Genomic DNA, 12,341 nt, shown 5'->3' with positions numbered 1-12,341 from the left:
TCCTGGCTCTGCTCCTGGGTGCTCCGGGAGCAGCTGGATCCAAACTTCACCCCACGCCTCCCACCACCTCCAGCCGTGCTTGCAAAGGGAGACAGCGCTGTGAGGCAGAGCTGATAAATCACAGTGTCCATCATGTGGCAGAGGCACAGTTTGACCATCTACACCTCTGTGAGTGGTGAGAAGTCCTCATGATCTCCAGAAGAAGGCACACCGAGGACAGGGAGGTGCTGGCCAAGTGGCCTTAACCCTGGTCCCTATGGCTGCTCAGTGCATCCCCCCAGCCAGAAAGAAATTAATGCAAAATAATGGTTTTTAGGGAATAGGTCGCATGAAGCTGGAGCACTTGAGGTAAAACCTGGGCAGAATGATGTGGAGGAAGAGGGCTCTGTTTCTTCCTTTGTCTGGAAGCAACCCCGGGCAAGCACACACAGGACGGGGCAACCCTTCCAGGGTAAGGATCCTTAATCCCTAAGGATGGGGTAATCCTTCTAAGGTAAAGGCCTTCCCCAGCCCCCAGGGACAGCACCAAGATTTCAGGGCTGACAGTAGGAAATCTGTCAGTAGCACCTGCGGTTCCTGCAGCAACACCTCTTTGCACAAGATCTCAAAGCACTTTGGAAATACCCAGTTACCCCACACTCCCCAAAGGAGGGAAACAGCCACGTTTCCCAGCAGCAGGGGCAGGGAGAGACTTCTCAAGTGAAGAGCCCAAGTCACATCAAAGAGACAGAACTGTAGATGGTGGTGGTGGTGGAAAAATCTGCCTCTGCCGAAGGATCCAACACCAATTGTTCCCTGTGCCTCCTCTTTTCCTTCAGATTGGAATTTAATGGTACCAATCCAGCTGTCACATGGCAGCCTCCTGCTGCACAGCCAGTTAATCATTGAGGCAGGGACCAGACCTGGAGTCATATTAATGCACAACATCTCCTCCTGCCCTACTCCCACTGCACTTCCAGAGCAGCAGCAGACTCCAAATTGCATTTCCCTGCTTTAATATTTAAAACCTTCTGCATGGGCTGCAGAACTGTTGACCCTTCCACCCTCCCTGAGCCCTTTCCCAAGCAAAGAACAGCTCCCAGTTTCCAACAAGAAGATGGCAGGGAGTGCTGAGTACCAAGGCTAAATCTGGGAGTTTTGGCAGGGATTCTCACCAGCACCCTAAAATCTGGATTCCCAAATCGTGCTGCTCCACTCAGCCCAATACCTGCCTGACCCTTGCTGGCTGTGTGACTTGCCCAGCCTTTTGGCCCCACAGCTTCAGCATTCCCAAAATGTGCTTCACTCCCCATCAGCACACTCCAAACACATCGAGACCACGCCCAATCTCTTTTTTTGGCTTCGTCCTCCTCCCCTCCCCACAGACCATGCCCAGCTCCAGCCTGGGGAAATGGGAACATTCAACCTCAAACCACTGCGGAGAGCCCACAGCTCCAGATCCAGATTTAGCCCTCTGACACCCGTGCTAAGGAGTATTTCATTTATTCCAGCCTGACTCATCCTTTGAATGTATTTCCCTTTTGCCAGACAGAAACCTCATGGTGTCTCTGCAGGTCTTGCCACTTCTCCACTCTAAGGGAAGTGACTCAGCTCGAACCATGGAGCTGAGTTCCCATAGGAGCAGATATCGAAATATTCTCTCTCAAGCATACTTAGCTGACGAAAGGCTTTTAAAAAACCCTCATGGATTTGTTCTGTTTGTTGGCCTGAGAGCTGCACAGGGAGTGGGGTTGGGTGAGAGATCTGGAAAGTTCGTGCAATCTGTGTTTTCTAGGATTCTGTCTCAGAGTAGAGGGTAACTGGGAATGAGCCAGAACAGAAAGATTTCAGCACCATCTTACAGTTGGACAGATGTGATTGAAGAAACCTTGAAGTAATTTAATTCAGAAGTCAGGATTTATTCAGCTCCTACTGGACTGTAAAATTTTGTCTCAATGCTTTCCTCCTTCACCCAGCTCTTCTACAGAAAACAAACCCAAGTGGCTCAGCCAGCCTTAAAATGCAGTAAAACAGCCATGTGGGAGGATGTGAGAGGCAAAAGGGGTGTAAAAAATGAGCAGAATCTGGAAGATGTCCCCTGCTGGCTGGTCAGAGAATTCAAGAGAATGAAGGCAGCCACAGCAGCTGCTGGGAAGAGGAATGAAACCAAGTGAGGTTTGGACGATACCTGGAGAGCAGCTTCTGGGTAACTCCTGTTTGACAGGTGTCAGTGTGAGGCAGGGGGACTAAGCAGGACCTGCTCCCATGTGGAACATTCCCCTCCTGCCCTGCCAGGTGAGACTGACACAGCTGGTTCAGCTCAGAGAGAGGAACAGCTCTGGCACTGCTGCTGGAGCACAACTCAGCTTTTCCAGGGAGAGGAGCACAGGTGGAGCACACCTGAGAGAGCTCCGACCTCACTGGGCACAACCACCCAGGCACCTCAGCACACTTACAGGAAAAAAGAAGATAAAATTGTGGATTGTTTCTAATTAGAGACATATTTTAGAAGCATTAATTATGCTGCATCACCCAGCTACTTCTTGCAAAGTAAAATAGTGAACAGGTTGTAACTTTCATGAGGACAATTGGTCTGGAAAAACAACCTGGGTGACACATCTGGGTAGAGTAAAGCAGCTGCTGCACCAGCTTCCAACAGGAACTGTGAAATGGGAGTCTGCTGAAATATTTTAACATCTTATTTTCATTCATAAAGTCACCCAAGAGAAATCTAGCAAATGATGTCACCAGTGAAGAGCCACAAACAAAATCCAAGTGATTTTGCTTCTAATTCTTCCTCTCCCCATCCAAAGCTACCAACTCACCAGAAGTTTGCCTGCTCACACACACACAACCACCCCAAGTTTTGAGCTCATTTCTCTTTACTTCACAGTCTTAGCAAAACAGATCTGCATTCAGAAGTCATTTCACATTAATATATTAATCAAATGCTTTCAAAATAAATATTTTTTTTTAAATAACCATTTCTTTACATCACCGCAGTAGCAATTCTAGAAAAGTCAGTGCACAAACAGTAGCAATTTCATTAATCAGCTAAACTCAAACAAAAAGAAAACAAGAGGTGGACCTTTTTTCTCTCCGAGCAGGCTGCATGCAGCAAGTCTCAGCAGTTCCCTAGCACAGAATCCTCTGTCACACTTTGCTGGGAAGGATTTTCTCTCCCAGCTGTCAGAAGTCAGCAAAGTGTGACTTGTGCAAAGCTTTGAACAGCACAAAAGCTTCATAGCCCAGATTCTGATCAGTCCTGGAGTTGTCGCTAATGAGACCAAGGAATCAATGCTATGAGGAGTCTGCGTTCAGGTGACTGGGAATTCACAGCTGGACCAGGAACACAAACAGCAATAAACAACACTTTGGACCTTACAGCTTATTCCAATGTTTTGCATATTCTCTCAAGTGCTTCCAGGGCAGAAGTCAACTGTTTTCTGCCCATTAGCTGTTAATTCACCAGGTAAATCACAGCAGGAAGATGCTTCACTGGCCAAAAAGTGTAACTTGTGTTACAACAAAGGAAAAACAAAAGTGCGTTACAGACTATGAGGAGAATATTCCATGAACTCACATATCTAACTGGAAAATAGAGACAACAGAAATATTAGTGTTCCCATGGGATCTAAACTGGTCAGATGCTACTGGAGAACCCTGTGAAGAGCAGTGTGTCTGAGGAAGGGAAGTTGGTCAGCACTGTCATACATGGCGCACAGCAGGGAAATCTGAAGGGCTACCAGATTACTCACTATGATTGTCAGGAATGACTAAAAACAAAGAAACCCAAGAAAGTTGAATATATATCTGAAAAATGCCACAGGTGTGTATTTCCTTTGAGATCCCAAAGGTTTCCTTTGAAGCCCTTTCTCAAGAGCAAAGAGTTGGACGTGACACTCTGGATTAAAAGGAATAACCAGAGGCATCCCTGTGTCCAGAGGTGCTCTTGGATGCACACTCAGGTAAATTCAAGATACCCACCATGTCCAAGGGCCTTGTTTCCATGTCATGATCATGTTAATTAGCAGTTTAGAGCAGATGCTGACTCTAAAGAGGTGTAATTTAAGTATCAAAAGAAACAGAGCTAAGGGAAGCAGTCACAGATGAAGAGAACCCCCAGGTGTAGCGATGCTGCACACAGGGAGGAGGGAATGCTGCAGGACAGCAAACCCTCAGAGCTCCAGAGGTGAGCCAGGCTGCCAACATCCCTCCCCTTGCTCTGCACAGACCTAGTACTAGAGCCCCTGAAAGCAGTGTGCCTTGGGGGAAGGCTCTACTCCTCAGTGCTATGGACCGTGCCCCAGAATTCTGCCAAAATGGAAAAAAAGAAAGCAATGAGTCGTGGAGAAGTTCTCTGTCAGCTTATTGGTTTTTCTTGTCCTCTGGTGGGAAGTATGGAGGAGGGGGTGGCTGGTCCTGCAATAAAGATGATAAAAAGACATCAGTGCATGGGTAAGAATAAAAAATTAAACTCAAAGCCCCCAAAACACCCAAGACACCAACATGAATTCAGATGAACTTTGCTGTGCCACTGAGAGATCTGCCAGACACACACTTGGGCTCCCCTGCAAACGCAGAGCAACAGGGACTCACCGTGGGCATGTAGACATTGTGGGGGTTGCCTGGGCTGTAGTAAGCACTGGCAGCAGCTTCAGCAGCCTTGGCTTCAGCTGTCACACGGAGAGAAGAGTCAGGTTAGGGGGACACAGAGAACTCTTACAATAAAACAAGAATTCCTGGCCATCAAGAGTTACTAAAAGAGCACCATATGACCAGTGCTCAATTTGCAAAATAGCTACAACACACACAATTGAGCATTATCTCTTCCAGTTACCACAGAATTGTCAATACCCAGTGAAACAGACAAAGACTGAGTTTGGAAATGTCACCTGGGACATGGCATGTCAGCCATAAAGAAATGCTTGCTGCTGCTTTGCCTAAATACAGACAATACCCTTTATAAACCGGCAGTGAATAAACCATCCTCCCTGAGAGTGAAAACACCAGGCAAGACAAAAATCAGCACAAGTTTATAGCAGCTTAGGGGATTCTTGCATTAAAGATGGTAATTTATGAGGATAATCCACATCCTCTATTTCTGCAGAATACAAAAATCTTGTACAACCCTCTGGAGCAGTGCCGCTTTCCAAATAATAGTTCAAAGATGAATGGTTGTTTATTCAAACCAAAGAGAAAAGTTAAATCCTTATTCAAACAAATATTCTTATCTGCAAGAGGTCTATGGCTATGTCCAACCACAATAGCTCTTTTTTCATTTTAATAAATCCCAAATGAGTGAAAAATGAGGCTGTATTTCCCCAGCTCCTTTCCATCATCTCTTCCCCTGTTCCATATTGTTTCAGGAAAAATAATCACATTAAGAGTGAAACAGGGGAAGGGGAAGAAAATATCACCCAAGACACAGCTGAGAACTAAAATGGACCACAAACACGTTTCACCATCAGTTTCCTTGTATTCATCCATTAGGGCAAGATTACCACCACAAGAGAATCACAAACTGTATTTTTTCTATCAAAAGAATAATAAATCCATCCGTAAAATACCCATTAATGGTGTCCACCCCGGAGAGAATCAGGCTGGACTCCAGACTGAGCTGGACATACAAAGCTGGAGATTAGGGGAGCTTCCTAATCCCTTTTCTAAACAAATTTCAACTTCTAAGTGGAGCTTCAAAGTTCCCCAAAAGACAAGAAGTAAAGTCTGTTTCACTCCTAACAAAACTGTGGTGAGTTCATTCACCTGGACACACTCCTTACCTGCAGGAGTGGAGGGCAGGTCCGGGCCACTGACAGGGGGTTCCATGGGCCCTGGGTATGGTGGGGGTGGAAGCTGCATGTAGCCCATGCCTCCATCTGCCATAGGAGGACCAGGATAAAAGTCTGTCAGGAAAGGAAATCACACAGCAAGAGACTTAACTCCCCTGGGTGGAGTTATCAACCCAAAGAAGCCAAGGCAAACATAACTAAACTCAGGAACAAAAGCTATGCAAGTCATCACTAAAACACCGTGTAAAATCTGTGTTTCTTGCCCTTTTTACCTGTTTTAACTCTTACTAACTAGAACAATCCCCAGCCTCAGTTCCCAGGCTTACCTGGAGGAGGAGGTGGGTATGGATAGCCCCCGTTAGCTGCAGGGGGTGCAAAAGCATAGGATCCATTTGGCATGTAGGAATAGCCATAAGCTCCACTGGGTATTTCACCTCTGGAGACTGGAAAAACAAAGACAAGACCTCATCAGAACATCAAGCCTGCCTCAAATGCAGGCCAAGAACTCCAACAAACTTAGAGAGTCCTTATCAGAAAAAAAAGTGTCATCCCAATAAATCTGCTGCTCATTGGATGTGAAAAAAATACTTTTTAAAGCAAGCTTCAGACACAGCCAAGGGTCCTAAACCCACAAAACTCCGGCAGATACCCCCAGACTTCCATACCTTGTGATGCCACCTGCAGCATCCGCTGCCCAAATTCAATTGCACCCCCAGCTGAAAAGGTCATCTTGAATGTGGCAGATCCTTCCCAGCCACCTGAGGGAGGAAAGACAGCAAGGAGAAGCCATTTCCATGCTATTTAGGTTATATGCTCTATCTACAGATGCTCTGTATATAATTCTTTAAAGAGCTTATCCCAAATATTCAAGTTAAAAGAAAAAGAAAAAAACAAAGCAGAGGAAGTGACAGAATTATGGTATCATCAGAAAAAAAATCACACTGGGGTATTGTCACGTCAAGAGACACCTGAAGCAGAAACATCCATGAGGGAGACCTTCATAAGCTTTCTGGAGTTGTAGCTGTTGCCACAGCAGCTGCCACAGGCCAAGCTATCAGGAGTGCTGGATTTGCTCTTGCTTTGGATAAGATTAGTGCAGAAGACAGGGATTTTGTTAATCCCGTTTGCTAAAAAGCCTTTGCAACTACACCTGTCGGCTCCAAATTAGTTTGGGAGTCTGAGTGCCCAATGAAGCAAAGAGCTTAATGAAAAACATGGTCCACATAAATCCATTAGAGCCCACGGAAGACATTTCAAGTCAGGATAAATAATAATTAAAAAAACAAATAAATTAGTGACATCTCATATTACAGTATAAAAAAGAAAAACACACACAGTCCAGAGTCCCAAGAAAGCATCAAAGCAGAAGCTGTGCTGAAACAGAAACAAGTAGATTAAAGAGCCTTTTAAGCTAAACCAGACTCTCATGGCTGTTAAGACAACATCATCATTAAAAGAGATGGCCTCTGGGGAAAATTCACAAAGATTTAGCTAAAGCCCTTTGCCTTTCACACAGTTTAGTTTGTCATTACTGCTCAGGCTCCCTCTCATGCTGGATTGTCCCACTCAGCTCCCATGCAGAAGCTGCTTTCAGGATTCCAGCTGAAAGCTCCTACACCCTGTGCTGTGACTTCTGTGCTACAACTACAGACTGAATCAAGCTGAGGATGAAAGTTTCCTGAACTTTGTGCCTTTGGTAAAAAAACCAGTGAAAACCAAAATTATTATTGAAAATGCCTGCCACAGCCTTCTCACTGAGTTTAATGTGAAACAGCTCCTTAACTTCCCTGATGTCAAGACAGTCCTTTCCAAGTGCCATTTTCACTGCCAGGATGCACTACAGCAACAGCACACCTGTCCTTGAACTGCACAAGAAACATGATGGAAAAAGTGCTCTGGGGATCTCCACCTGAACCCAAACAGAGCCAGAAAGAATCTGAGTTTTTGGCACAGGAGGACCTGGATACAGGTGGGAGAGGTGACCCCCAAGTGACCAAAGCAAAATTACATGCTCATTCTTGCTGACTCCACTCTGATGTTTATTTGCTGAGATCACTTGTTTAATTGAACTTAGTATTTTGCAGAGGGCAGGAATGAGATGGGTTGCAGAGCAGATCTGCTCATTGTAACTGAACAGGGAGCTGATAAGGGGAGCATTTTTAGCTGCCAAAGAAAGAAACACATTTTAGCAGGCGTGTGAAAATGCATTTGGACAGTGTCAAGTTTTGGTTAGCCAGGTTTTTGCTATGAAGTGAGCACTGAACTGAGACACAGAACACACACTGTGTGATACCTACCTCCTGCCTCTGCTTTCACTGTGCCCTTGATGTAATTTGCTCCAAACACTGGCTGCTTGATCTCACAATCCTTCAATAAGTAAAAGGGCATCACGAATGACTGCATAGCATCCTTCCCCTTCGACACAAAGATAACCTGAAAAGAAAGTAACATTACAAGAGCTATTCAAAATAAACAGGAAACACAACCCTGATTTATTATCTGAACAGACTTCTCCATGGACTCAAACTCCCTCCCACATCACCACTTCTGCAAGCCAAAAGCTACAGAGAACAGCCACAGGGGTAAACCAAATCCTCAAGGTAATAAAGCCTTCCAGGAAGTCCCTTGCTCAGGTAATACTCCTTCCAGCTCCCAGAGAACCTGCTGCTCCACACAGCTATGATTTAGTAGCTGTGCTGTTGCATTCAGCATTTCCAGACCACTGTTAATTTCCAGTTTAAAGATACCTGATGTACTAAACAGCTGCCTGTACAAGAACTAATCAGATTTATTATCTGTTGACAAATAGATGGGATATGCCGTGAATTCATAATGCTTTCCAGAGGGAGAGGATGAGCTACACTTCAAGCAGGAGTAGATTATCCTGACTTTCATGCACTGAGGACATTTAAATACAGACTCCAGGACTGTTATCTCCTTACACGAGATAAAGCCTTTCACCACTTACCCGGTAGGGAGTCAGGAAAACGCTCCCTTTCTTGGTCCCCTTGAAGGCCTCTGGCATCGGCTCCAGATCACTGAAGGTAATTTCTACATGGTCATAGGTCATCAAAACACTGCAAGAGACAAGAGCTACAGCTCAAGGCAGAAGTGCAGCCTGCACAGAAGTTTACTGACCTCCCAAAACCACCTGTAACCTCAGGCCATGCTGAGCAGACAAAATCAGTTCTGGTTTGCCTTTTTTGTTGTTGTTGTTGGCAGCAGCAACTGAAGTATCACTGGCTGCTTGTTCCCTTCTCAGTGTGCTGACACAGCTGCTGCTGCTGTCTGCATAACCAGGCACCAAATCAATCGAAATCTCAAGACATTTACTTTCGTTTTAAATCATTTTGCATTTCTACTGGATCAGTTCCCTAAGTCAGTTGCCTGCAAGTAATGCGACAGAGAAAGGACTGCAGGAGAAGGAACTGCTCAGGCTGCTTATGCAACACAGCTCTCGAAGGTCTCACCACAGCTCAAGCACCTCTGACACAAAAATGTGATCCAGAGGAACTCCCCTTCCTTGCCACAAGACTTCATTAACTCGTGTTGCCTGCACTGATTCCTTAATTCTCAATTACAAACTGACCTGATTAAAACCTTTGCATGGACACAGCAGGTAACTTGTATTGACATTACAGCACCCACATTAGGAACTCTAATCCCTAAAGCTGCAGAAACCTCCACCACCTCTATCTTTGGCAGCTGACGTGTTTCCATGCTCAGTCATTTGCCTTTCCCTTCTTCCAGTAAATACCTGTCCCTCCAGGAAAAGCTCGGGAAGGGCAGTGGGACCAGCTCTGCTCAGGCTGCAGCATTTCAGACAGACCCTGATCCAAGGCAGGCTGACAGCCGGGAACAGCAACACCTTCAGCTGCTGCAGTTCTCTCAGGGAATGCAAATTTAAGTACCTGAGTTGATCTTACTAAAGCCTTCTAAGAAATGCCACATCCCAAGTGGAAGTCAGGCGCAGAATTCCTGCATCAATGTTTAAGCGGCCCCGTGTAAAGAAGCGCTGAAGGATGAACCACTCCTTTGTGCCCGAAGCAGATGACTGCCACGTCAGAACCACGCTGGCAGACAGCGGGTGCGGACAGCCCTTTGCCATGCAGACAGAGGCAGCTCTGTGGAGGCTTGCCGTTTCCATGGTTATATCCCAGCACCTTTTTCCAACACTGTCGCTCCTTCCCGCACACACAGAAAGGGAGCTGTGCTCCAGGAACCCAGCAAACCACCGTGGGCAGCCTTTGAGCTGAGGCACGATGCAGGTGCAGCATCCCCGAGAGGGGAGGCTTGCGTCCAGGCCAGATCACCTGGGCGGGAGCTGAGCTCTGCCAGCCCTTCCTGAGCCCTCGGGGGAGAGACTGGGCACAGCAGCAAGAGCCAGCAGCAGGCTGGGGGACCGGCAGGATGCTGAGGGGAGCGGTGTAGGGGGAGCAAGGCCCGCGGCTGAGGCCCAGCAGAGCTCCCCCCGCGCAGGCCCTGGGGCAGGAGGGTACGTAAAGCCCCTAAGCCGTAGGGAAACGAGGGGAGGACGAACAACGCCGGCACCAAGAGGGTTAAACCACCCCCTTTAACCGCCTCACCCTCTCAGCACCCCCCCCAACCCCGACCCACACAACCCCTCCCCCTGAGGGGGAAGGCAGGAAGAGGGCGGGGGGAGAAGGCAGCGCGCCGCTATCCCCCGGCTCCCGCGGCCGGAGGAAGGGAGAAGGGGATAGCACCTCACTTCTCGCTGTTGTTAACGATGACGCCGCCGCCTTCCGAGTGGTTCTTGTTGAGCGCCATCGCCGCCTCCTCCGCCTCCTCCTCCTCCTCCTCACAGCATCGAGCCCACTCTGCGCCTGCGCGGGAAAAAGGCGCTGGCGTCATTGGGCCGGTGGGGCATGCTGGGAGTTGTAGTCATCGCCATCGATAGAGGAGGTAACGCGTGCTTCTTCGCGCGGTGCATGCTGGGAGTTGTAGGCCAGCCGCCATGATACCCCCCCTTGCCCGCCTCGGGGCCTGCCACAATGTCTCTCTGTAACTGTGCTGTTTGGTAGAGTAAAATAAATAATAATAATAATAAATAATCCCTCATATCTGGCGGTTCTGCACATGAAGTGAAATTTACCCCCTTAAACAGCGAAGATGCTCCATTTCCAACGGTTTTTAAAATTCCCACTAGATGGGCACTTCCTGTTTCGCACACTTGCAAACAGATTTTTGATCCTGTTACTGGCTGCTTTCAGTGATGGAATCAAGTACATCCAAAAAATTACCCGTTTCTACTGCAGTGTGTTAAACTAGAAGGGCTAACCCATTGCCCTATAAACAAGCCAGGACCGTGTCTGTGTGTCTGTCTGTCAGGAATCTGGGAGCAAGGAAATACTTGTGGCACGTGCAGATCTGCAGGAAGGGTCTAAACTCCTGCCTCCAGGTGTGCAAGTAGGAGGAATTTTAAAAACTTAATGATTGCATAACTTCATTAAAAATAGGAACCCTGCAAAACTAACCACTGTTTGAAGGGCTCCCTCAGATCAGTAACTGACAGCTGTGTATCAAAAATATATAAATAAGAGCATATATTACCTTATATTATGTATTTTTAGATGGATTTGAGCTATTCCCTGGGTTTGCAGCCCAGTCCTGTCTGAGTGCCTGAGAACCAGACGCGAGTGGGGGGGAAAAGCAGAAAAACGACATAATGGAAACCAGATTTAAATAAATGCAGTGACATAATCTGTACTGTTTCTTGGCAAGAAGAGAACAAGTTTGTGCTTTTCATATCCGCTTTTTCAATAAGCAGTAAGTTTCCCTTTTAAGAAACAGCCATAACAAATAGTCCTGATTCTTCTCCTATTAAAGTCAGAAGCAGAATCCACTCGGCTTCCACTGAAAAGCCCAGATGGAGCATTGGCACTTTGCACGAACTAAGACTCAAATAACATTTTTATCCTAACTCCAGTTGGCATTTGGGATTAAAAAAAGCAGCCTTCACTTAAAAAAGATGCTGCTGTAATTGCCAGTGTGTGTGTGGAGCTCTAGACCTCCTCATCACATAGAAAATCTTGGAAATTTATACTCTCAAACTTGAAAACACTAAGGAAAAAACACCTAATCTGTTAATCTTTTTTATTTGTAGTATGAGGACACAGAAGAGACAACTGAGACAATTTGCTGCTTTGAATTGCCCAGGGCTGACAACTGGTATTGGATTTTAAGGTTCTTCTGCTCCTTTTGCAATAAAAATGTGTATATGGCAGAATTCCCTTGGACACACTTGGAAAATAAAATCTGTGTTATTTTATGTCAGATGTACAGGACACAGAAAAGTAAACATGAGATAATGGGACAACTCAAACGGTTTGGTATTTAAAGGAAAGACAACCCAGAGCAATGACTGTATAATATTTAATGGACAAATCATAGTCTCTAACACCATTCTATTATTCTGTTATGGTCTTTTTCACACACTGTAAAATACCCTACAGTTACTGGATTTTAAAATATCCTAATTAAAAAGAGGAACAGTCTGCGACAGCAGAAATAACCCAAGGGAACAAGGAAAGGCTGTTTAAGTTGCCAAGT

General features: G+C 46.2%; 1 protein-coding gene across 4 annotated transcripts; it reads right to left on the bottom strand.

The window, feature by feature from the left end:
- Window positions 1–2,843: 2,843 nt before the first annotated feature.
- WBP2 (WW domain binding protein 2) lies at window positions 2,844–10,623 on the bottom strand. 4 transcript variants are annotated; one of them, XM_010407525.3, is made up of 8 exons: window positions 10,501–10,623; window positions 8,740–8,848; window positions 8,069–8,204; window positions 6,437–6,529; window positions 6,098–6,214; window positions 5,763–5,885; window positions 4,579–4,655; window positions 2,844–4,401 (listed from the first exon to the last, which is right to left on the bottom strand). In XM_010407525.3, the coding sequence occupies exons 1-8, from the start codon at window positions 10,557–10,559 to the stop codon at window positions 4,348–4,350; spliced, it is 768 nt and encodes a 255-aa protein (XP_010405827.1). In that variant the 5' UTR covers window positions 10,560–10,623; the 3' UTR covers window positions 2,844–4,347. The 4 variants fall into 4 exon arrangements, with proteins under 4 accessions (XP_010405827.1, XP_010405828.1, XP_010405829.1 ...); XM_010407526.3 differs by having other exon boundaries at window positions 5,763–5,858; window positions 10,501–10,608; XM_010407527.2 differs by having other exon boundaries at window positions 4,332–4,401; window positions 10,496–10,590.
- Window positions 10,624–12,341: the final 1,718 nt, after the last annotated feature.

Source organism: Corvus cornix, chromosome 18, assembly GCF_000738735.6.
Source record: "Corvus cornix cornix isolate S_Up_H32 chromosome 18, ASM73873v5, whole genome shotgun sequence".
NCBI lineage: Eukaryota > Metazoa > Chordata > Aves > Passeriformes > Corvidae > Corvus > Corvus cornix.
The sequence above is the reverse complement of the archived record's forward strand: the minus strand, read 5'-3'. Positions and strand labels throughout refer to the sequence as shown.

Bases quoted from the DNA above. Each gene is read 5' to 3' on its own strand.
- WBP2 (XM_010407525.3), bottom strand. From the start codon at position 10,559: ATGGCGCTCAACAAGAACCACTCGGAAGGCGGCGGCGTCATCGTTAAC. The intron at 8,205-8,739 runs GTAAGTGGTGAA...CTTTCTTTTCAG, and splicing joins TTTTCCTGACTCCCTACCGG to GTTATCTTTGTGTCGAAGGG. The intron at 4,402-4,578 runs GTGAGTCCCTGT...TCTTTATTGCAG, and splicing joins ACAATGTCTACATGCCCACG to GACCAGCCACCCCCTCCTCC.